A 24,041-nucleotide genomic window follows, 5' to 3' on the forward strand; every position below is an offset into this window, starting at 1 on the left:
TCTGGGTTTTGGCCCTTTCCTCATTATCCTCGAAAGGCTACATCCAGAGGCAGTGAGTGGGCCATTAGATTCACCTCAAGACCTCCTAGCAAGTGTCAGGGGTGGCAGCCAGTCTGCTGAACTTTACTCTAGGGTCTCACTTTTCCTGCTTTTCTGATTGGATAGAAAATAATGACAGAAGGGGAGCCTGGGGTGGGTGGGGCTCAGTCAGTTGAGCCTCTGACTCTTGGTTTAGGCTCAGGTCATGATCTCAGGGTCGTGGGACCAAGCCCTGCATCAGGCTCTGTGCTCCGTGCTCAGTGCAGAGTCTGCTTGAGATTCTCCTTCTCACTCTGCCCCACTGCCTGCCCTGGCTTGTGTGCGTGTGAACTCTCTCTCTCTCTCTCTCTCTCTTAAATAAATAAGGAAATAGAAATCTTAAAAAAAAAAAAAGGAATGATACTTTTTGATCCCCTGCCCATCCCCTCTCATCAGCAGCAAGAGCAGCGCAAGTCTGAGGTTAATGCTCATCACCCTGCCTGTACAGTGGTCCACTCCCCCTCACCCACGCGCCTTGGGCAGGTGCCCTCCTCCCTCCTACACATGGATAATCACACTGAGCCAGTGGAGAAAAGTCCATCAGGAGGCTGCTTCTTCCGAGGTAATGTGTTTCAACATACCTAGGGATCCACAGACACGATACTCTACCCCAGGAGAATCGCCAACGGGGACATGCCTTTGGTTGGAAAGAGTTTTGGTTCTCTTGCAGGTGGCAGTAGGTAAGCGAGTGACCACAAGTCTGGTAGTACGTGGGGCTTCCCTATCCTGGGGCTTCCCAAACCATGGTCCTGCCGTGGCCCCTCACGTGGCATAAAGCACATGTTGTAGAGGCCAGGCTGGCATTTTGTTAAGCCTGCTCTCTCAGGTGAATACTCCCTATTTTGAAGCTAGAAGGCAGACAGTCTGAATCCCCCACTTTGCTCCAGCCACACTGGCCACCTTGCTATAAGTCCTATAGGTCTGCCTCAGGGCCTTTGTACCTGCTATTTCTTCTGCCCGGAACACCCTCCTCCCAGGTATCTGTGGACCATATATCCACCCTCACCTTTGAGTCTTTGCTTCAATTTCATCTTCTCCCTGAGGAATTCCCCAACACTCTAGTTTAAATGACAAACTGCCGACCCAGCCACTCCTCAGCCCTTTTGCTTCGGTTGTCTCCATGGTACTTATTAATGTTACTTGTGGTCTGTCCGTGCCCACTGGGCTGTAGGCCCCACGAGGGTGTGGGGTTTTGCCTCTTTTCTTCCCCTATGGGTGCATCTGGCACAGGACAGGCTCACCAAACACTGAACGGGTGTTCAGACCCTGCATGACGGCTGCCGTCTGCCTGTGCTCCACCAGCCTGTTGGAAAGCAGAATGTGGCTGAGGCGAAGGAAGCTCGAACTCAAGTTTTTCAGCTGAAGTGGAACCGCGGAGGGCTCCGAAAAGCTACCTGTTGCGGAAACACGCCATAGTTGAGCTCATCAGGTTTCTGTCTCATTAGCAGTCAGACAGTCTGCAAAGCTTGTGCTCTCTAGTGTTTTCTTCATTGGACTAAAAAATACAACAGGATGGATAAAAGGCCCTCGTGCTAAGTTAAGCCTCACACCCTCATGGAAGCAACGAGCTGCTGCAATTCCCCCTGGGGTTTTTGGTAGTGAGTATTCTCTCACGCACGCAGACACACACACACACACACACGCACGCAGACACACACGCACACTGTCCTGTGGGCCAAGACCTAACCAACTGCTAGAGACAAGTGTATACAAAGCAACAGTCGGACGGAGAGGCCACGGCCGCTGGGCCAGAGCCAGGGGAACAACCAGCACAGCCTTCAGGCGGAAGGACGGCCCACGTGGGGCCTGCCCCCCTCCCTCCCAAGCCAGGCCCCCAAGATTCACGGGACAAAAACAGAAACCAGACTGAGCTGCTGCCATTGGAGCCTCCGAGTAACAGGCAGTGGCGTTTTTAGCTCACTTGCATGAGCTTTTTGAGACCTGGACCTCCCTGAAAGCAGAGGAGTCCAAATCTGCAGTCGCTGGTCGCCACTGGTTACCTCCTGTTTCTGTCTGGTGACTCAGGAGGTAATTGTAGCTTAGGGCGGAGAACCCGCCTGGTTTCTTTTGCTCTTGACCAGAGGCAGCCCTCGGTGGTGGGGGCGGTGGAGGCAACCCCATAGAGGGCGGGGTGCAGGACAGCTCACAAGTTCAAGACCCTTTCTTCTCCATCAGCCTGTAATTGCAAGCGTTAGCCACTCTCCTCGATTAAGGGCAGGTCTCCAGAAAGCCCCTGTTAGCGAGCGAGTCCCAGGCAACCCAAGAGCAGTAACGGCTGGTAACATGGATTCATTTCACGGAGGAGCTCCTGCTCCCACGGAAGGGAACAGAAGGTGACTTCAGGGGGTACGTTTTGGTGGCGGGGTCGGGGGGCAATACTGAGAGGTCAGTATGGACCTAAATGTTGCCTGGAGCTTCTGAACCAGCTGTGGAGTCCTGGTTTTCAGCAGAGCCAGCCCCAGGGCAAGGCCCCGAGGACAAGAACATGATCCCAGAGGTCCACAGATTCCACCTGCTTCACTGTGTGGCCCCGGGCATTCCTATTCTCCACACTGGCCACCCACCCTCCCTGCAGCTCTCCTCTCCGCATCAGCACACACCCCACATGAGAGCCCATGCCAGGTTGGCACCCAAGTAAACGCTAGGTGAATGAATAAATGAAGGAAGGGGTGATTAAACTCCCCTTTCATAGGCTGGACTTATTCTGGAATGTGCACCCAGCAGTGTGCAAGCTGCTCTCTACTCCCCTGTATTTCTGAAAAGGGTAAGTAAACGCCCTCCCATTCCTAAAAGCCCTGTCTGCTGGGTTTTCCAGCCCTGTCTGCTGGGACAGGGGGTAGCATCTGATTTCTCTCTCTCTCTCTCCCTCTCTCTCTCTCTCTCTATGTCATAAATGGCAACTGACTTTGGGGCTGTCCTCGTGGAAGCAGGAGACCGAGGGGCTGTCAAAGTCCTTTAGAAAGGGGCTGAGCGGGCCCTGAAGGTGCACAGAGGACCATGGCACCCTGGCTCCTGAGCACCTGCTGGTCAGAAAAGCATCAAGTCGTTTTTAATGGGCTATTAGCCATACCTCACACCATCCAGAGGAAAAGCTTTCAGGTTGTGTGGGGGATGCTGACCTCACTGAGCCAACCTGTTGTCCATGTACAGCTGAGAAGCAGCATGCATCTATAGGGGAGGAAGTCCTCCTCCCCCAATAGGCAAGTGGCTATTTGTCTGGGCTTCCCAAAGAGCTGTGACATGGTGATGAAAACAGGTGACACTGGGAGGGAATAGTCTATTTATTGCAAGACACAAATGCCCCCTATTCAACCCTGGTGACCAGCATCTGAGCCAAATGCCCATGGAATGAAGGACAAGGAGGCTGGGGATACCTGCCTAGAGAAGGCAAGCAGCCTTCTCCCCTAGATCCCTGGGATCTTCCTAGATCTCAAAGGAACAGACTTGCCCTTTTCTCTGTCGTGACCTTGGGACTCTGCCTCTGGAAGCCCGGCTTGGTGGGACCAGCTTCCCAGCTCCCCTCCGCTCCACATGCAAGAGGAGACCCTCCTTTTCCACGAATGTTTTGAACTTTCTTCCCTTTGACTCCGTAAACAGTCCCTCCTCTGTCTGAATACTGTGGTGTGTGAAAGCAGGATCTCGGCTCCCTGAGCAGACTCAGAAAGTGCTGCGGATGATGCTGAGTCTTCCCGCAGCCTCCGGGGCACCCGCCCCACTCCTGCCCTGGCTCTTCTCCACCCTCAGCTTTTTTTTTTTTCTTTTTTTTTTTTTTTTTTAACCACTTCTGCTTCCTTCATCTCTTTGCAGCTGCAGCAGAGAGATATAGTAAAGCTACTGTATAGGATTTTGAAAGCAGGGCCTCTGAGAGCTTTCCAAACTCCATACAAGCCGGTTATTCTCTGGCTTGTTTTCTTTGGCTTCAGGTTAGTAACACAGAATGAGTCAAACAGTATTAACTTTCAATAGGGAAGTGGTGTGGTCAACCAAAGCTGTTTGCGGCTAGATTGTGCAGATAGGTAGGGCAGGTAATGAAGAACAGCCCATAATGTTGCAAGGAGGCGAAGAAGGGAGGCAGGCCTCGCTCAGAAACATCTAACAATGAAGTCAACAGGACTCAAACCATCTTTTTTAGTTGGCTGAGGAATTAACACCGAGGTCTCTGACCGGCCAGCTTCAGGAAGTTGGCCATGTTGGGACTCCGTGGCTTGCACAATTGAGTACTTTGTGGATATAAGGATGTCTTTTTTTTTTTTTTTTTTTCTTTTTCCTTTTTTCTTAAATGATGCCAAAGCCATGGGAAATCTAGTTAGGATGATTTCCCCTGCTTGTGGCATGTCACTCTGGAGTGGACCTTTTTATTCATTTCTTTCTCCAGCCGGGGGGAGTGATAGATGCACCCCTCCTCTCCCCCCTCCCAACCCCAGGCTCTCCCCCATCTTCCCAGGATCTCTGCCTCCCTAGGTTGGTGGGCTGACTGCAGGGCTCTCCTCCTCCAGGTTGGAAGATGATGCATTGGAAGTGCAACTGCTCCTACAGACATCGATCGAGTCATCCTTTGAGAAGCCCATAAGGATCTTAAAATCGTCGGATGCCCTCTCATTCTGCAGACAGGGGAGCAGAGGCTCTGAGAGTGGACGTGGGCCGCTGAGCTTCGCAGAGCCAGCCGGGGCCAGAAGCTGTGTCTCCCAGGCCAGCGGTCTTTCCACCAGGCCGCCGCTCCCTTGCCCAGGGCTCAGGATTCTTTTTACAGTTCAACAGAGCAGCTCCCGAGAAGAGCCCAGCCCTGGAGACTCAAATTTCAGCAGTTTCCAGTCCTTTCTGCCTGCACTCGGCTGCCTATTTATTTTGAGACTGGCTGAATCACCCAAGGAAGAGAACGAGTTTCTCCCAACCTGTTCCTGGCAACCAGTCAGCAAATGAACAGGACAGAAAGCCAGCCTCTCTCTGGAGCCTTGAAAGATTCTCACCTCTGAGCTGCTGCAGATTTGACTTGTCCTGGGAAACTGGCATGGAGGCTCAAGGGTGTAACATTTCACCTCCCTGAAATCTAATCCAGAAATCTCAGGCAAGCAGCATATGTAAAGAGCTAAAAAAAAAAAAAAAAAGAATAAGGACTCCGCCAGCTGCTCTAGGACCTTGGGTGTTCCAGCGCTCTTCCCAAGCCTTTCACTGAGAGAAAAGGGAATTCTAGGGTCCTGGAGGAAAAACTGCACTTGGCTTTGGAAAAGAAATACATCTTAAAAGAAAACTCAGCTCTCATAACCACCAGGGTTGCTTCTTTTTGTTTTCAATCTTCATCAAGCACACATAGCAGTAGGTAAAGAAAATATCAAGATATTCTGATGGCAAAAGGTAAAATTCCTAGCAGTATGGATTTACAGCAGGTCTGATTTGAATGTCTCTGTTTTTTCTCTACAATTGTCTTCTCCTCAGTTGCAAAAGACCTGATGAGATGAAATATACCTCCAAAAAACCAATAATGATTTTATTTCAGACTCCTATTTTATTTTATTTCAGATTTTTTGTGTAATATGCACAATTTTTCTATTACATTTTTCTATTATTTTGCTACCTAGCCATCAGATTTCTATTGTCGAATTGTTAAGACTGTTTGCGAAGCATCTTGACATCTATTATCTCAATTCATCCAAAACAACCCTACGCAGTAGACCGTTCCTATGATTCTTCCCATCTTATAGATGGCCCAGCGGAAGCTTCTCGATGTTGAGAGACTCTGCAGGCACACAGCACCCTAAGTGCTAACTAGCATCCAGTTAAGAAACAAGAACACTTTGATAAAATCTCTGTTTGGAAAAGGACCACCTCTCTCTACAAGGCAATTCAGTTAACGGGATTTTGCTTCAGTGAGGAATAAGTTGTTGAAGTTGGTTCAGTACTTGGAATTAATAATAGATAGGGTAAAAGGGAAAAAGAGAAAAAAGCCCTTATTGTATTGTATTCTGGGGGCCTGATTTGCCAGGATTTTTTTTTTTAATAACTTGGCAATGGCAAATGCTTGGCCCCCACTTGGGCAGAGTTCCAGTAGTTCCCTGGGTAAGGGCTAAGGGATGAGGGAAAGGGATCTGTGTCCAGGGCATGTGCTAATATTTAAGAAGCTCCCCTGTGCCAGGCTGTGCTGCCATCAATCTGCACAAGACCTTGGCCCGCCCCTCCCCACCCCACCAGGGGTGTATATCACCTTCCTGGTTTTACACCTAATCTGGTCTCAGAGGAGACGTTGAATGAGGCAGCCAGCTCTCCAGTGGCCAACCACCACTCTAGTCTGCCTCTCAGCCTAGTTCATTTTCTCTTTACAGCCCCCATTCTACAGGTGGGGAAACTGAGGTACAGCTAGTAAATCGCAGGGATCAGACTTGAAGCCAGGCCGGTCCAGCTCCAAATGCCTCTCTCACTCCCTCCGGCTCAGAGCTCTCTGCTTCATTTCTGAAACCCAGGGGCCCATGCCCTGTTGGCAATGCTGAAGACGAACAAGAAAGACGTGATCGTGTGCATTTCTCTTGAGCTCTTTAAAACGAATGAATTGGAAGCATCACAGAAGCACTCTGAAGCTAAGTAAAAATAAGGTGACACCAGGAACAAATCCAAAAGGGGGCACGAATGCATACAGTCCTTACGAATTGACCTAGTTCAAAATATTTCCTTTTCATCTCAGGTGACCAGAAGACTGACTTCGAGGCCGCAGCAAATAAAAACAAAACCAACCAAACACATAGCATATCAAATGTTCGACATTTCAGTATATGAAAGAATCCTGAAAGACTTCCATAACGGTCTGAGTTTTAGTCAATACTGGCTTTAATGGAACCTGAGTACATGTAAATCATGGAAGTACTAAACTAATGTATTGCCATTAACTTACTTTATAGGGGTCTAGGGAGTTGGCAGGTTAATTCAATGGTGTTTCTTAAAAAAAAAAAAAACTGCAAACAGAAAAGAAATTTGCTTTGGGTACTTAAATTTTTTTTGACCTTAGTTTTCATCTATTAATGTGTACCCACAATAGTCAGCTGTTGGCTGTAGCAAACTTTACCGCAAGGCTGCGTAACTTACTTGCACATAAGACTTGATACAAATACGCCAGGTGCACTCCCCTGGTCTTGTTACAAAAATGGCATTTCACATTCAACCAAATGTAAGTGTCTCATGTGCTGTGTGATAATACGGCTGAGAGGCCCAGTAATAGATTATACCTAATTTATCCCTTCTTTGTTGCCAACTTTCCCTAGCAAAAAAACCTTTAAAGCAAATTATTTATCAAAGACGAGAACATGGAAAGAACAGAACTCCAAAATGACAAGTTCACTCAAATGACCTTAAACGCAGGTCTAGTGCAAGGCGGTAGCTTTTCCTTAACTTATTCAAGCTGAACTTCTGGGGTTGTTTTGTTGCTCTTTGGTGGTGGTGGAGTTCTATGAGACCCATTGGATCTAATTCTTTTTTTTTTTTTAATTTTTTAAAAAAATTTATTTATGATAGTCACACAGAGAGAGAGAGAGAGAGAGAGAGGCGCAGAGACACAGGCAGAGGGAGAAGCAGGCTCCATGCACCGGAAGCCCGACGTGGGATTCGATCCCGGGTCTCCAGGATCGCGCCCTGGGCCAAAGACAGGCACTAAACCGCTGCGCCACCCAGGGATCCCTGGATCTAATTCTTACTTGATGACTTTCTTGGCTACATGGCTTACAGAAAAAACCCCAAGCCTTTGGGGGGAAAACTCAAGCAGAGTTTTGTCTGTTTGTCTTCAAAATGAGAAGTGGAGGATGGCTAGTGTACGGAAAAATTCTCAATCCACCCCAAAGCCAAGAAGCTAAACAGGATAATACTGTGTGGCACTGCCAACAACAATCTATCCGCAGGCGTGGGTCCCCATGCTGGCTGTCACAGTGGCATTCCCAGCACTGGGACCCACCTGTTCCTGCAGCACCAGAGGTGACCAGTGTCCTGGCTCAGGTCCCCCCACAGTGCAACTGGATGACACGCATGGGCATCGACTGAGATGCACCCTAACCACCCAGATGATGTTGGGGCATGCAGGTTACAAATCAAGGAGCTGCACACGTGCAGAAAGGTCTCCAACTCAATGGTGAGGGCATCCTGTCATTGAAATGTGCCACTGTCTTTTGGAGGAAATGAAGGAAAGCCCTACCAAAGAGGTACCAAAATATCCAAAAAACTCCAGAACAAGTCTAGAAAGACATGTTGGTTTAGGGAACTTAGAGGGTGACAGGGTGTTTCCTACACCTGTTTCCTACACCTGTGGCTAGCTGGTCCAGGCACCCCGGGAGGTGAGATGCTTTACTCTGGGGCAAGAATTCAGACCCCAAGAGACTTTGGCATACTTCATGTCAGTCTTCTAGAACAATGTGGAAGAGCTTCTCCTACAGCTTGTCATGCATATATTGAAAAGAGCCCACACATTAGATCTCATTACCGAATTTCGCTGTTACTCAGCATTTTTCTTTCCCCCGGAATTTCTCACAAAGTTCACCATTTGAGAGTAAGTCCATTTTACCAAAGACGGACTTAGGAACAGTGCCCAGAGCATTTCAAGGGTCCATAAAAATGCCAGAAAAGAAATTTCACTGGATCTAAATACAAAAAGAAAACTGAAAAAAAAATCAAAATTTATAAATGTTTAATTAAATGTCTTAAAAAATGCAGCATGATGGCAACCTCATGAATTTTTAAACGTAGGATTCACAATTTTTGTTTGTTTGTTTGTTTAGAGTTTTCTCATCACCAAAGGATTCCAAGACTCAATGCAAATAATAGCTCTACCTTCTGAAGACTTATCGTGTGTTCTAAATGTTCTACAGAGGCTGTCTCCGCAAGCCTCCCAGCCCTGTGAGGTCAACACAGCCACTGTCCTTGTTTTACGGAGGCTCAGCCACCTGCCACCAGGTATGGTCATCCACATGGTTAGCAAGTAACAGGATGGGGATCTCAACCCTGATTGTAATCACATTCTTCATGGCAGTGAAATCGGGGCCGAAGGTAATGAGACAAGTTACTCATGGCCAGATAATTTCAAAAATAAATGAGAAAAGCCCTTTCAAAAATTTACAGCAAAAGAAGAAGAAGGAGGAGGAAGAAGAGGAGGAGGAGGAGGAGATATTACGCACATGGGTGCACATGGATATGTCCAGTGTCACATAGGACAGAGTCCCCTTCTCCCAGGGCAGGGGACCAGGGGGACTCAGCCTCTAAGAAGCTTTGTTTGTGGTGAACCTATGGCTCTGTTTTTCTGACAATATTTTGTTATCCCTTCCGAGTGCGAGCTAATTTGGAGATTATCTCATCCTGTCACCTGGTTGGAGAGAAGAGGAAAGTGAGGACCAGGACTAAAGTACTTAAGATAATTGCCCAAGATCACACCCACCGGCCTGGTGGCGCCAGTGTGAAACCCAGGTCCTCCGTTCAGGATCCAGAGACCTTTCTACATGTTTTAAGATTAAGAAATGGAAGCCTAAATAGAGACAGATTTTTTTTTCCCCTTTGAGCCCTTCATATACTAAATTCTAACAAGGTCTGTGATACATTGGCTTAGATCCCGACCTCATAGGAGTGACATTTAAAATAGTGCTTCGGTTTGCAATGGTCCCAATGGAAGGAGAAATCCAAGGGAATGGTCTAAGTTTCATTAAGTGCTTCTTCTCTCCTCTCTCCCTATTAGACTGAGCATGTACCTAAATCCTTTCATGGGGTTCTCACTTGGCCTGTATTAAGCCCATCAAAAGCTCAAGGGTCAGAGACATCTTTATATATATACAATTCTTCTTAGTCTAGTTTGATACTACTAAAAATGATGAACAGAATGAGATTCTAAAATGCATTAGACACATTTAGGCAGGTTATTATTAATCCTATAAAAATTGCTTTTGCCAAGTCTTGGGGTAGTCGGGGAGCTTAGTCCAGTGCAAATTATGGTACCAGTGGAAGTCACCCAGAATGTCCATCTTAGCACCAAAATGTCTTTCAGAGTGGGGAGGAGGAATATATGTAGTACTTTTCCTCCTCTTTGAGCCTCTGTCTGTCTCCTACTTTATATCCAAGTGGGAGGGAAGAAGGCATTACTTCCCTCTTTTTTTTTTTTTTTTTTTGCAAATCAGGATTTCATCTAGAAAGAACTAAGGTCTAAATCTGATATTTGAAGAATCCAAGGGATTAAGCAGATCACTGTTCATTACCTGCAAGAAATGCTTAAGCAGTTCTGAGCAAACAAAGTGACTGTAGATGGATAATTATAATCCTGAGATCACAGATCTACAAAACTGCCTGGCATTCCACTAACCAGTGAGGAGCAAAGGGCACAGGTTTTCATCCTTCCAGAGGGCTGGACCCTCTGGTCCCCACCTGGATTCTCGGGGAAGCTCCTTGCCAAAGAGGGGTGGGGGGACCAGGACTTGGAATGTTTGCCTGGTGACCATTTTGTCACATTATTCATCTTTCCTGCCTGCCAACACTGGGAGTCCCTGCTTCAGGTCCCTGTTGATGCCAGGCCCCCAAGCAGACCCTGGTGACACACGCGGAGCGAGCCATCTGTACGTGGGACCATGTGGCTGCATGTTTGGTCCTGCCCCCTGCCCCGGGGTGCACTGCAACTCCAACCACAGGACAATGCTGGTGCCCTGCCTGTCCAGTGTCTGCCAAGGCTCTGAGGCTCTGCTTTCTGGAAGACTGTATTCGAACCAGCATTGTATTGATAAACCCTCCTAATAAAAAAGTTCTGAAACAGAAATTTCAATACAAGGAAGCCCAAGGAGCAGTTGGTGCAATTCTTAAAACCAGACACTGGCGTCTGCGGGTTGCGGTGTCTGGACTTGCTTCTTTCCAGTTCTGGCTTCTGACCCTGTAACCTTGGGCAAGGGATCTCACTTCTCTTTGCTTCAGCCTGCTTACCTGTTCTTGCAGAGGTGGTGTCAACTAATATACGGGAAGCTCTTTGAACCGTGTTGGGCAAATGACAGCACTAAGTGCCAGTTATTATTATTATTAGGTGTTTTTAATATTATTATTCTTAAAGATTTTATTTGAGAGAGAGAAGAGAGCATGAACAGGGGGAGCAAAGGAAGGAGAAGCAGGATCCCCGCGGAGCTGGGAGCCCGATGTGGGACTCGATCCCAGGACTCTGGGATCATGACCCGAGCCGAAGGCAGACACTTAACCAACTGAGCCACCCAGGTGCCCCAGTTTATAGGTATTTCCCACGCATTGCTCTTTTTCCCTCCAAACATGCTCTCCATGTTTAAGGACCTTGTTTCTTCTGTCTCTCTGCTAGAGATTTTGCTACTCACATTCAAAATCACAGACGGAACTATATTTATGGGATGTAATCTCAACAAAGTCCTTAGCAAAGCAATTGAGTGATAAAGAGTGAGGCCCTTCAGCGGACCTATGTTAACTATGATTCCCTTTTTTTAAAAAAAGTCGGCAAGAGGGCTAGTGCCCCAGGAATATAGCATTTTCTGAAGTTTTAAAGTAGCAGCTCCACCTGCCTACCTGTTACTGTGAATACTAAGCAAGCACAACACAGTTTCTGTGAAGGACTCCTTAAACCTGAGGCCAGGAGTTGTCCCAGAAATGGCCAATGTTCGTTGTATTAATCTTTGCAATTCTTAATTAGTTTACTCAGTGTTCCCAATGTAACAGATACCTGGCCAGACAGGTGATGGCTTGTGACATCAGAATGACTACCCAATCCGTATCACTGGGATCCCCACCCCCTGCTATGGGGTGACTCAGGGTCCCAACTGCTCACTCTCCTCAATCTCTCCCCTTGGAAAGGAGAAAAAAGTGAGTGGGAAATATCAAAAAGGGAGACAGAACATGAAAGACTCCTAACTCTGGGAAACGAACTAGGGGTGGTGGAAGGGGAGGAGGGCGGGGGGTGGGGGTGACTGGGTGACGGGCACTGAGGGGGGCATTTGACGGGATGAGCACTGGGTGTTATTCTATATGTTGACAAATTGAACACCAATAAAAAATAAATTTATATAAAAAAAAATCTCTCCCCTTGGCAAACTATCTTCCCCCATGGCATCGAGCTACTACAGCTTCTCTGCAGAGAATATGCTTCAGTATCTTAATGTTATTCTGTAAGAGATGCATGGGCTAGAGCTAGAGTTTTCACTAGATCTCCCCAAATATATAAAAAAAAACCATTAAAAACAGCTCTCAAATACCCTTTTCCGAAAAAAATCCTGTCCGTCCCTCTCTCACGCTTACTGAGAAGACTATCTTTCAATATGTTAACACGCCACAAAGTGCTCCATCTACGAAATGAAAACAGACTCCCCCTTGCTGCTTGCAGGAACTGATCCCAACACAGAACAGCTTCTGATGGTGCTCTGTCTCCATAATAAATTCAATTTTTCATCAATCAGTGATTTCTCAAAATCCCATGGAATGGGCAGGGTGGGGGGGGGAACGAGTTTTGACTCATTAGATAGCAGGTCAGTTACTGTAAAAGAGCAAGTAACCATCTGAAGCAAAAAGCATTTTCAATCCTCTTCAGAAGGCACTTTTTCCTGGACTTTCACCAACCCAAACCCAGGAAAGTGGAGTGGGAAGCATAAGGTTATCCCACTGGGCTGGCCAATGGTCAGGTGTGGCGTGTTCTCTAGTTCTTACTCCTTTTCCCCTGAGTGTCAGGATATGGGATAAGCTTTCCTTCTGGTGTTTTGTACGAGGGCCTCAAGTTGAAGGCCTCACCCCTGCCTGCAATGAGGCATCAGCATTTGCCCTTTCTAGACCATCTTACAATTGGCATGACTGTGAGAAGTCCTATAAGCCAACACTTCATTTCAAACACGAGGGTAAGGCTACAAAGCCAGGTCAGGTAGTTTGGAATAGGTGATGTACAGACGGCACAGGTGGATGAGGAGGTGAATGGACAGATGGATAGACGGACGGATGGGAGTACAGGATTACATGCCACGAGCTTCTCATTCTCTTTCTGCCCTCGTCACCAACTATTTCCTTTCAACTAAGGCAAATTATTTCACTTCTCTGAGCTTCTCCTTTTCCTCTGAGGCCATTAGGCGTGGAGGCTCTCTCCTCAGCTCCCCCAGTCTTTGATTTCATAAAACAATAGAACTTTTCAAAACTATTTGACTTGCCAATGCCAGGGCCACTTTGCCAGAATTGGCCAAAACTCATAGCATCTTAATAACAGAAGGGACTTACTTGGGAGGTGTTATTAATCCACAGTTGTAACACTGGGCATTCTGATTACATGCAATGACCTCTCTTAACATCACATTAGGAAGTGGTTTTGAGGGACACCTGGGTGGCTCAGTGGTTGAGCATCTGCCCCTGGCCCAGGGCATGATCCCAGGATCCTGGGATCGAGTCCCACATCGGGCTCCCTGCAGGGAGCCTGCTTCTCCCTCTGCCCGTGTCTCTGCCTCTCTCTGTGTGTCTCTCATGGATAAATAAATAAAATCTTAAAAAAAAAAAAAAAAAGAAAGTGGCTTTGAATTCTTCACAGTAGCCAAGACCGAGACAACCTAAGTGTCCATCAATGAATGAAAGGATAAAAAATATACACACACGTACACACACACACACCATGGAATACTATTCAGCCTTATAAGGAAGGAAATGCTGCCATTTGCAGCAACGTGAACGAACACTGAGGGCGGTGTGCCACACGAAATAAGTCAGAGAAAAACAAATAATGTATAATCTCACATGTAAAATCTGAAAAAAACAAAAAGACAAAAAAATTTCAAAAAAACAGAGAGCAGTAGATTGGTGAATGCCAAGGCCAGGGGATGGGGGCCGAGGGGGAGCGCAGGGAAGTGGGTGAAGGTGGTCAGAGACTACAAACTTCCAGGTACAAGATCAACGAGTCCCAGGGATGTAACATATAGCGTGATGACGAAAGTTAACAATACCGTATTGTATATTTGAAGGTTGCTCGGCGAACAGATCTTAAAAGTTCTCATCACACACACATGCACACACACACACACACACACATACACAAACTGGAACTCTGAGGTGATGGATGTGTTAACTCACCTTATTGTGGTAATCATTTTGCAATACACACATATATCAAATCATCATGTTGTAAACCCAAAACTTACACAATGTTATGCGTCAATTATATCTCAATAAAGCTGAAAAGAACCCTGTTCACTTTCTCTTTGGGGGAAAAAAAAAAAAAAGGAAGAAAGTGGCTGCGAGCCGAGCTTCATCAAAAAATAGTTCCCACCTTGAACCTAGATGTTCACATAACGAGGAAGACAACCTACGAAAATCAGCACCGAGGGCCCACCCTTCTTTTCCTGGGATGAACAGAAAAGTCAGCATTACTCAAGCCACCCTGGGAGGCTCTGTGCGCTTTCAGTTGTTTTTCTAGAAGTCCTTTGTGCCAGGTGAGACTATCTACCTGGGGCTCTAACACCTCTCTGCACCATGCTTACTACCTTCCATTTAATTTTTCCTAAGACCCTAAATTCCATTTGGCAGGAAAGACTCCATAAAAACGGGTGCCTCCTTGGAGCAAATCCCGCCTGTCTGTTCAAAGAGCCCCTCTCAATAATGACTGTTTTCTGAAGTTATAAAACAGCAGTAAACTGTATATACGGGCAGGCCATTACAATCCGTATTTTTCTCCTCTGACTGCCAATTCTTAAAAGTCAGAGCACCCACCATTTGTCTTCTGAAGCTCAGCTGCCTGGGTGGGTTTTTAAATGTTTCAGGACATACTGGCAGTGGGGCAAAAGCCATCGCCCCCTCTTTTTATGCACGAGAGAGTAACAGAGGCAGAGGCGTACCAAAGGGTCACCGGTTTAAGCTTCTTCCTCCAGGCAGGTTGGCATTTGAACCGCTTCGAGTTCTCTACAGAGAGATTCCATAGCCACCAGAGTGGGCCTTTCTCAAAGTTTAATTACCCTCAAAGACAATTTCCGTGCCCCTCGCCACTGCCTGGCCCAGCCCCGAGCCTTGCTAGAACGCAAGCCTGCTTCCCCTCTGGTCCTCCGCGGACAGCCAAGGCACCTGCGTGGTTTCTGATGCATCGTTAACATAACGGGGTCACCACGGGTCATCAGTCTGCCGCTCCTACTTTGGGGAACCCAACGAAGGCGGGTTTGGTTGTCACTGTGTGGTCCCCGTGCCCGTGATCTGCTTTGCAAGTGTCAGCTGGAATCCAGGGATGCTACTGACTCCCGGGGTTTCCTGAGTCCGGGCGTGACCGGATCATCTCCAGGACCCCGAGAGAAAAGGCCGAGAGGGGGTAAACGAGCTCAGAAACAAGGGATGACATGGCCCAGGCCCACGGCAGTAGGGGGATCGAGACTGGAATGCCGTGTCCCCGAGGGCTGTCCCTGCTGGCTAAGGGGCTTCCTTGCGGGGGACCCCACTCTGGGGTGTCAGGAAAGCGGAGGCACCACAGGGGACGGTGTGAGCAGGTGCTCGGGACCCTGAGGCCGCGGCCAACACCGCAGGAAGCACTGCGGGAGCCGGGCTGAGCACAGGGTGACCCGCGGAGCCCCCCGGGGGGCCACCCCGCCGAGCAGCAGCGTCAGGTGCAGGCAGGGGGGCCCCTACTGCGGATGGAGAACATTTGCAGGCCTCGTCCTCTGTGCTGGGCACAAAGCACCGTCTCATCCTGCCTGAGAAGGGAGCTCTCCCTTGTGTCTCCATCTCGCAGAGGAGGAGACCGAGGTCCAGGGAGGCCCCGTAACTTGCCGGAGCCTGACATGCCTCAACCAGAACTCCACTTGTTCTGCCCCTGGAGCCCAGATTCCTTTTTTTTTTTTTTTTTTTAAGATTTTATTTATTCATGAGAGACACACAGAGAGAGAGAGAGAGAGAGAGAGAGAGAGAGAGGCAGAGACAGGCAGAGGGAGAAGCAGGCTCCATGCAGGGAGCCCGACGCGGGACTCGATCCCGGGACCCGGGGATCATGACCTGAGCTGAAACCAGATGCTCAACCACTGAGCCACCCAGGTGTCCCCGGAGCCCAGATTCTTAACCACTCCGTTTTACGCCCTGACCTCGCTGCGTCTCAACCTCCAGGCACAGTGGGCAGCCCCGTTTTTGACTCCGTCTCCCAGCAGAAGAGAGAGGACTCCTTTTCCACCGGGGACCTGATAGGGTTTGGAGGCACGCAGATGCTGGCCAGAGCCCAGCCTCCACCCGGGGCAGGGTGTGGCCCTGGAGAAGAGTGTTACTCTTGTGTTTACTCAAAGATAGTCATTAAGTCACCGTGAAGACATCTTTCTGCAGACTAAACAACCCCACTGCTTTTTAAAAAAGCTTTCCTCACAGGAGCTCTTTTTTTGGGACCGTCTTTCTATATTTACTGGTTTTCCCCCAGGAATTCTTCTGCCCTCCCATTCTCTATTTTAACCGGTCCTTGCAATAAGATTCTGATCTGTGCCACAGAGAGGGAAAAAAAAAAAGGTCACTTTCATAGCTTTCATCTCTGGCCCTCACAGATGAAGACAAGGCCAGCATGGACAGTAATCAACCACTTGTGGTCCACTCTGACCCTCCGGCATTTTTCTGGCCGCCCCTGTGGCTGGCCAATCTTCCATTTACTGTTTGTTTCTGATCCTGGTGAACTTCACCGTGTATCTGAGGGACTCGCCCTTGGTCTCCTGCACCCCCAAATGCTTCACACAAGCACATGACTCAGCCCAATTTGCTCCTCTGCCCCCCTAAGAGGAAGCTTCAAAAGGAGCCCAGTGCTCAGACACAAACTTTGAATGGGTGTCAACAATACAATTCTTTCTCCCTGCAGGAAGGAGCCTCATTTTCCTCTCTGACAGAGGACTGGGCCACATTTGAGCAATGCCAGTCAAACCCAAGGCTCCTGTGGGATCGCCCCTGGTGCCTCCGGGTACCAGCCCGGAAGGTGAGGCAGCCCCGATGAGGAGCCCACTTACTTCGAGGTTCTCGGGGTCCGTCCACGGTGATTTTGATGGCTCTGTGGTAAGTGGCAACTTGCGGTGGATTCGTGAAGACGGTGATGGTCAGAGTGAAGCTTTTCCCTGTTGGAACACAAAGGAGAACACCAAAAAATGAGGCGACGGTCCGAACGGATCTGCTGGGTTAGTTGACCATTAATTTATGCTTCCCGGCCCTCAAGCTGCAGCACAAGTTAGTGGTTTTCCCAGCACTCCCTTAGGCTTGGCTTTGCTTAAAATCTGGAATGCACACCTCTCTGGGGTTTGTCTAGATGTTAACACTTCTCACGGTTATATGGCTTTCGCTAAATCATCAATAAACAACACAGGATCAAGAGAGATTGGGCTTTGTTTTCTTTCAAGTCAAGACTCCCGGGAACGTGGGATCGGATTGGCAGCTATCCACTGCCCCCCTACAGTCCCCAAGGAGTAAGGGAAACCGTATCCGTCTCTCCCTTCTAATACCGCTTGCTCCCCCCCCCCCCCCCAAGGGTTAGCAGGGACAGAAGCCTTGAGTTCGTGGATGGGCGAAGTTAAAATTATTCCCTCCATATTTCAAAAAGACTAATTGCTGGTTAATTGATCTTAAATATTATTTTTAAATGCTAGATGGTATCAGAGGCACCCATGGGATTGGCCAGACAAAATTTATAGTCAATAAACTGACTTAACGATACGTAATTGACAGACTGAGATTCAATAAAGACTATAAACATATATAGGCACGTGGATCCCCACCTAAACCCTTTCCATACACGCGTGGGACGTGAGCGTGTTTTCATTATCGCGCTGCTTCTAGTAACTTTTAAAGACTATTTAAAAATATATTTGTAACTTAGAATGCAATTACTGACATAAAGCAAATAATTAATATATATACCAACAAATAATAATAACAATAAGTATTAATAATGCACATCTAAAAAAATAATGCACATCTATTAACAATTTAAACATTTCTTCTTGGCCAAGTGGTTCGGACGATGAAGTCTGGGTTTGAACTCTGGCTAGCTGACCTTTGGCAGGGTCCTAGGCCCCTCCGGGCCTCAGTGCCCTTACCTGGAGGATGGGTACACATAGCAGTTCGTACCTTATAGAATTTGAGGGGGATGGTTAAATGAGTTAATAGGAGTAAAACCATTAAACCCGTATCTGGGGTATGATATTCAAAGGGGTGCATGCGAGAGAGTGTGTGTGCGTGTGTGTGTGTGTGTGTGTTGTGCTCACTTTTATTACTTTTTTCTCTGTTTCTCAGCGCTCTGCAACAGAATTCGAAGGTTTGACTAAACACGGTGTTTGGACCACCCACGTCAGGGCACCGAGTTTCTATTTAACGGTTTCTCCTCTTAATCATGTAAAATGTAAAATCATCAATGTAAAATCATGTAAAAACCAAGAAGAAATGAAAGGATCATTTAAAGATCAAATTGTCTTCCTTCCCCAAGTTTGAAAGAGCTGAACACCTTCAACTATCATGCATGTTGTAATACAAAAAAAAAAGCCACCAAGAAGCTCAGTAAAAATACAGTTGACCCTTGAACGGCACAGGGGGTGGGGGCGTCGGCCCCCCGTACTGTTGAGAATCTGCTACAACCTTTGACTCCCCCAAAACTACCATCCGCCTACTGCTGACCGGAAGACTTACTCGTAACACGAGCAGTCAATGAACACATATTTTTTGTTTCATACGTATCACATGCTGTGTTCTTACAATAAAGTGAGTTAGAGAAAAGAAAATATTACTACGGAAATTGTAAGGAGGAGAAAGTGCGTTTACAGTCCTGTACTGTATTTATTGAAAAAAAATCTGCACGTAAGGGGACCTGCATGGGTCAACCCTTGCTCAAGGGTCAACTGTGTCATCCTTGGCCACAACAAGCCGGTGATTCCTAATCATGAAAAAGCCCCAGCGAACAATCTCCAAGGATCTGCATTGTGTCTACAGGGAAGCCTATGATAAGAAGAACAATGACAAGCCACGATTGGATGCCGAAACTGGCTTCGCCCCCGCCTGGCTTTACAACCAAAGTCACGGCTGACCTGTCCGACAGGCGAGGTGAGGCTGCTTTTCTGGGGAGGGCTGCTCTGTCCGAGAAGCCCAGGAGACCTGGTCCCCAAATTTATCTTCCCATCAATTGCTCTTCTCTCCTGGAACCCAGAGAAGATTCCTTCTGGGCTTTAGGAAGATTCCTTTTGCCATCTTTAGGACATCATTCTTATGTGGCCACATGACTGCCCCCCCCACCACCACCACCTGACCAGATCACTTCTTTCGTGGCATCTTGCTGAAGTAGGGGAATGGGCAGGAGGGGCCTCAGATCGGGCCCCAGCCAGGTGGGCACACCCAGGTCAACTGCCCATCTAGGAGCTGGCCAAGGGAGCAGAGGTAGCTGCAGCCCTGGTGGTGGCCCATCCTGCGCAGTCCTCCAAGCACTGTGGCCCGTCTGCCTTCTCGGTCAAGAACCTACAAGGGTCTGACCTGTATCAAGACGGAGTCCACTAGCCAGCTGTCAGGACCTTCTCACCCATACTCCCCCATGAGTTCTTTCTTTCTTTTTAAATTTTTTTTTAAAGATTCTATTTATTTATTCATGAGAGACACAGAGAGAAGCAGAGACTCAGAGGGAGAAGCAGGCTCCATGTGGGGAGCCCAATGCGGGGCTCGATCCCAGGTATCCGGGATCACGACCTGAGCCAAAGGCAGATGCTCAACCACTGAGCCACCCAGGTGCCCCCCATGAGTTATTTCTCGCTCACTCCCTCTCTCCCCCAGCTGGACTCCTCTCCTTGGAACCCCACTCAGGGGTACACATTTCCACATTGGGACTGTCTTCCTCCAGCCCCCGGGCCAGCCCATCAAGGCTTCCTTGCTCTGGCCCCTGCCTCGGTGTTCCTGGCTTCGGAGTGGGGCTCATGTCTCAGGCGGCCTCCACCTTTCCCTCCCCAACATCTGCCTCCTACAGCCGTCCTCACCACTGACCCATGGGGACCAAATGGGTTTGTGGCTGTGAAGGCCCGGGGGCAGGGACAGCGGTGTAGACCTCTGTGCATCCCTCAGAGGAAAGCGGGAAAGGATGACAGTGGGAGGGCGGCTTCAGGGTAGGGGGGGGACTGAAAAGAAAATCAAGCGCCTGGAGGACACATGCAATGACGTTGTCCCAGGGACCCAGCAGGTCTGGCTGTGTGAGGGGGCAGGTGGCTCTTCCCGCAAGAGGGTTAGATTTGTTTTTTTTTTTTAATTTAAGACTTTATTTATTTATTTATTCGTGAGAGACACACAGAGAGAGGCAGAGACACAGGCAGAGTGAGAAGCAGGCTCTCTGTGGGGAGCCCAATGCGGGACTCGATCCCAGGACCCCGGGGTCACGCCCTGAGCCACCCTGGATTTGAGTTCCTGTAACAACTGATTTGACCTCCCTGGATCTCAGTCTCCTGGTCCACTAACTGGGGAATTCAGTGTTTGTGGGATACCCGCAAGGTGGCTTCCAACTCTGGCTGTATCTTCTGGGCTCGCAGCCCTCCAGGCACCCACGTCCCCGTGCATGCGGGTGCTTCCTCGGTTGCCTGCGGCTTCCACGTTGCGGACTCCCCGGGAAACGCTGCACCAGCGTCCTCGGGCTGCTGCAGCACACCACCACAGACCCGAGGCTTAAAACAACAGAAACGCTCTCTCTCACACTTGGAGGGCAGGAGTCCAAAATCAAGGTGTCACCAGAGCCACGCTTCCTCTGAGGGCTCCAGGGGAGAATCCTTCCTGGCCTTGCCCAGGCTGCTGCTGCTGCTGCTTGCTGGCAATCCTTGGCTGTCCGTGGCTTGCAGCCGCATCACGCACTGTCTGCCTCCCTGGTCACATGGCTTTCCTCCCCCTGGATGTCTTCAGTCTCCTAACCCACTTTTCCTTATAAGGACACCAGTCATTGGAGTTAGGGTCCACCCTACCCCAGGATGCATGTCCTCGCCTTACTTGATTACACCTGCAAAGCTCCTATATCTATTTTATTTTATTTTATTTTATTTTATTTTATTTTATTATTTTATTTTATTTTTTAAAAGATTTTATTTATTTATTCCTGAGAGATGCAGACAGAGAGTCAGGGACACAGGCAGAGGGAGAAGCAGGCTGCCTGCAAGGTGCCCGATGTGGGACTCGATTCCGGGACTCTGGGAGCATGACCTGAGCCAAAGGCAGATGCTCAACTGCTGAGCCACCCAGGGATCCCAAAGCTCCTATACCTAAATAAGGTCACCCGTTTTGAGATTCCTGGCAAACGTGAATTTTGGGGGAACGCTATTTAATCTAGTTAGAATTCAGACACCAAATGTCTTAAGAATCCCATCTCAGCCTTGGCACGGGGAGTGACAACGGCTCCATAGGCACCCTGTGCATTTTACCCCCTGAAATGGTCCCAGTCCGGTGGCAGCCCTGCTACGACCACCCTATTCTTGTTTTCCTAAATGACAGCACAGAATTATCGTCTTTATAATACTGGCGTCTCTAGATCTGTGTAGAACTTAACCTTTCAAACACTTGCCCCTATACGAATGCATTTGCTCCTCATAACGTTCTCATGCAATAAATAAGATAGCGGGGAGCCTGGGGGGTTCAGGGGTTGAGCCTTTGACTCAGGAGGTGATCCCAGGGTCCTGGGATCGAGTTCCTCATAGGGCTCCCTGCAAGGAGCCTGCTTCTCCCTCTGTCTATGTCTCTGCCTCTCTCTCTGTGTCTCTCATGAATAAATAAATAAAATCTTAAAAAAAAAAAAAGACAAGAGAGCCTTTATGGTTCTTGGTTAATAGGTAGCAAACTAAGGCTCAGAGAAGTTAAGCAATTTGCCCAAAGTCACACAGCTTTTATACACCGCGGAACCCAGATCTCTCAGCTTTACACCCACTGACCTTCACATTATTGTCAAGAGATCGCAAATCTCTACTTGCAATCTCATGGACACCAGCACCAGGAATCCAGACTCTTGGTACTCTCCCCTGCTCTAGCACTGCCCCCCAAAAATGAATCAAGCCCCGGTGACTTGACTGCAGCTAGGATGTGCTTGACAGTCAACGGGAAGCCTGGGTTATAACTCCAAAGCAGCTTCTCACTGAGCTTGAGTTTGGACGCCTGGCAGTTGAGCGTTTAATGCCGCCCCCTGGTTAACCACAGAGCGGCCTACTTAATCAGGAATGAAATTCAACCAAAGTGAATATTTGTGAAATTGTTGCTCATAATTATAATTCTACCAGTTTATGCCCATCATTTTATGTTGCAGACATAAGTCTGTCCAGCAAAAGCTACTAGCTGGAGCGTCTTGGCCCCGGGATGGTGGCTCACGAAGGTGGAGATAGTCCGGTCACTTCCCTCACAATGGGCTCTCGTTTATAGCTTTGAGCACCAGGACATCCGCTTCTTACCTCATAGACGGAGGTAAGAAGTGATGACATCTTGTTCACAGGTGTGTGTGATATTTTTCCACTCAGGGAAGACTCTGCCTTCCACTACCTTGTGTTCGGGCGACCGGAGCTGGCCCTGTCCTTGATAACGGGGCACAGGCGACTGACCTTCTGAGCTTCGGGACCCACCACGCTCTGCCCTCCGCCCCGTGCCGGCCCATCCCTGCTGAGACACAGCCCTTCTTGGCCAGCACCTGCGGAAGTGGTGGCTGCCCCCCAGCACGCACGCGTTATTAGCCAAATTCCCTCATTAAAATGACCTACGGGCCTGGTATTTTAAGTGCGTGGGTGTGGAGGGTGAGAGACTGTCAAGTGTTTTTCTCAGCAAGCTGTAGCCAGAACAGTAAGTCAGAGAAGAGCAAAGGAGTAGGGCTGGCTAAACAGCAGCCACCCCAAAAGTGGCTCTGGGGGACCACAGGCAAGGGTGGGACGATGGTGCTGCCATGGAGACAGCTGATGGTCACTCTTGCAGCCTGGGGGAGTCCTTGCCAGGAGAGCCTTCGAGGCTCCCCACAGCCCGGGCTTGGGCCCCATGAGACAAGCAGAGGCCTTGGCCGCCGTGCAGGTGACCCTGGGCGTGCTGCTGAAAGGCAAGGCCATGGCTCTGGGTTCCCCAGGGGGCAGGCTGCAGGGTAACAGGTGCCCTGCGTGGGGAGTCGCAGCGGAGGGGGCTAATGAAGGGGGGCACCTGAGGTCCTCCTCCTCCCCCTCATGGAGACCTGACCCCTCACCCAAACAGCAGCCTCAGCTCTACCCAGGGGTTGCCTTCCAGGAGGAAACTCTCTTAGAAGCCCAAACAGTAGGGCCCGATACGAAGGCGGGAGGACACGGCAAGGGACAGAAGGGCCTGACGCCCCAAAGCAGCAAAAGATAAGGCACTGATTATGCAATCTGGCGGACCCCGGAACCTACAGAGTGCTAGTTGCCGTACGGACCCCCAAACCGGAATGCCTGTGTCTAAATCTCTGCCACCTGCTAGCCTGTGGGACCTTGGGCGCGTCACTGAACCCGTCTGGGGCCTCCGCTTTGTCCTCTGCAAAACGGGGGGGGAGGGGGACACCTGTCCTTCTATCTTAGAGTGTCATGGTGCCAGTTAAATGAAATCATGAGCCAGCAACCATCAGTTGAATTACCACCAGGGACGTGAGAAACACGATTCCAAAAAGACTGAGCTGTGGGCGATCCCACGGGGAGGAGCTGGTGGCCCGACGGCGGAGGTGGCTGTGGGGGCCCACGGCGCTCCACCGGGCCCACCCTCTCCTCCCCAGGAATTCCAGCAAAGCGAGGCCGAGGCCCAGGGCGGCAGGCAGGGCAGCAGAATGAGCCCACAGACACATCGGGGAGCCGCCTGCCGAACCCAACGTCCAGTTCACCCCTGCCCCGCCAGCTGGCCACCTGCGTCAGGCACAAATGCGGCTGGGCTGATCGGCCTTATAAACAAGCCGGGCCAAATGCTCCCCAGCGGAGCATGTGTCGTCCCCCTCGACGCCAGCCTGTTCATCCCAGTGCCAGGGCGAAATCCTAACTGCTTTATTTAGTCGGGAAGAAGGTCACGGGCCAGTCCTCCCGGGC

General features: G+C 49.1%; 1 protein-coding gene and 1 long non-coding RNA gene across 5 annotated transcripts in view; one reads left to right on the forward strand and one right to left on the reverse strand.

The window, feature by feature from the left end:
• RUNX1 (RUNX family transcription factor 1) overlaps window positions 1-24,041 on the reverse strand; it is a 249,211-nt gene that overhangs the window by 45,272 nt on the left and 179,898 nt on the right. For all 4 annotated transcript variants that reach the window (XM_038581437.1, XM_038581436.1, XM_038581435.1 and 1 more), the window contains exon 5: window positions 17,004-17,108. In XM_038581437.1, the coding sequence (XP_038437365.1) occupies window positions 17,004-17,108 (105 nt within the window). The remainder of the gene's footprint in view (window positions 1-17,003; window positions 17,109-24,041) is intronic.
• Window positions 8,855-10,744, forward strand: LOC111093565. Its single transcript, XR_005382328.1, has 2 exons — window positions 8,855-9,000; window positions 10,209-10,744. It is a non-coding gene; the product is annotated as an uncharacterized LOC111093565 (long non-coding RNA).

Source organism: Canis lupus, chromosome 31, assembly GCF_011100685.1.
Source record: "Canis lupus familiaris isolate Mischka breed German Shepherd chromosome 31, alternate assembly UU_Cfam_GSD_1.0, whole genome shotgun sequence".
NCBI lineage: Eukaryota > Metazoa > Chordata > Mammalia > Carnivora > Canidae > Canis > Canis lupus.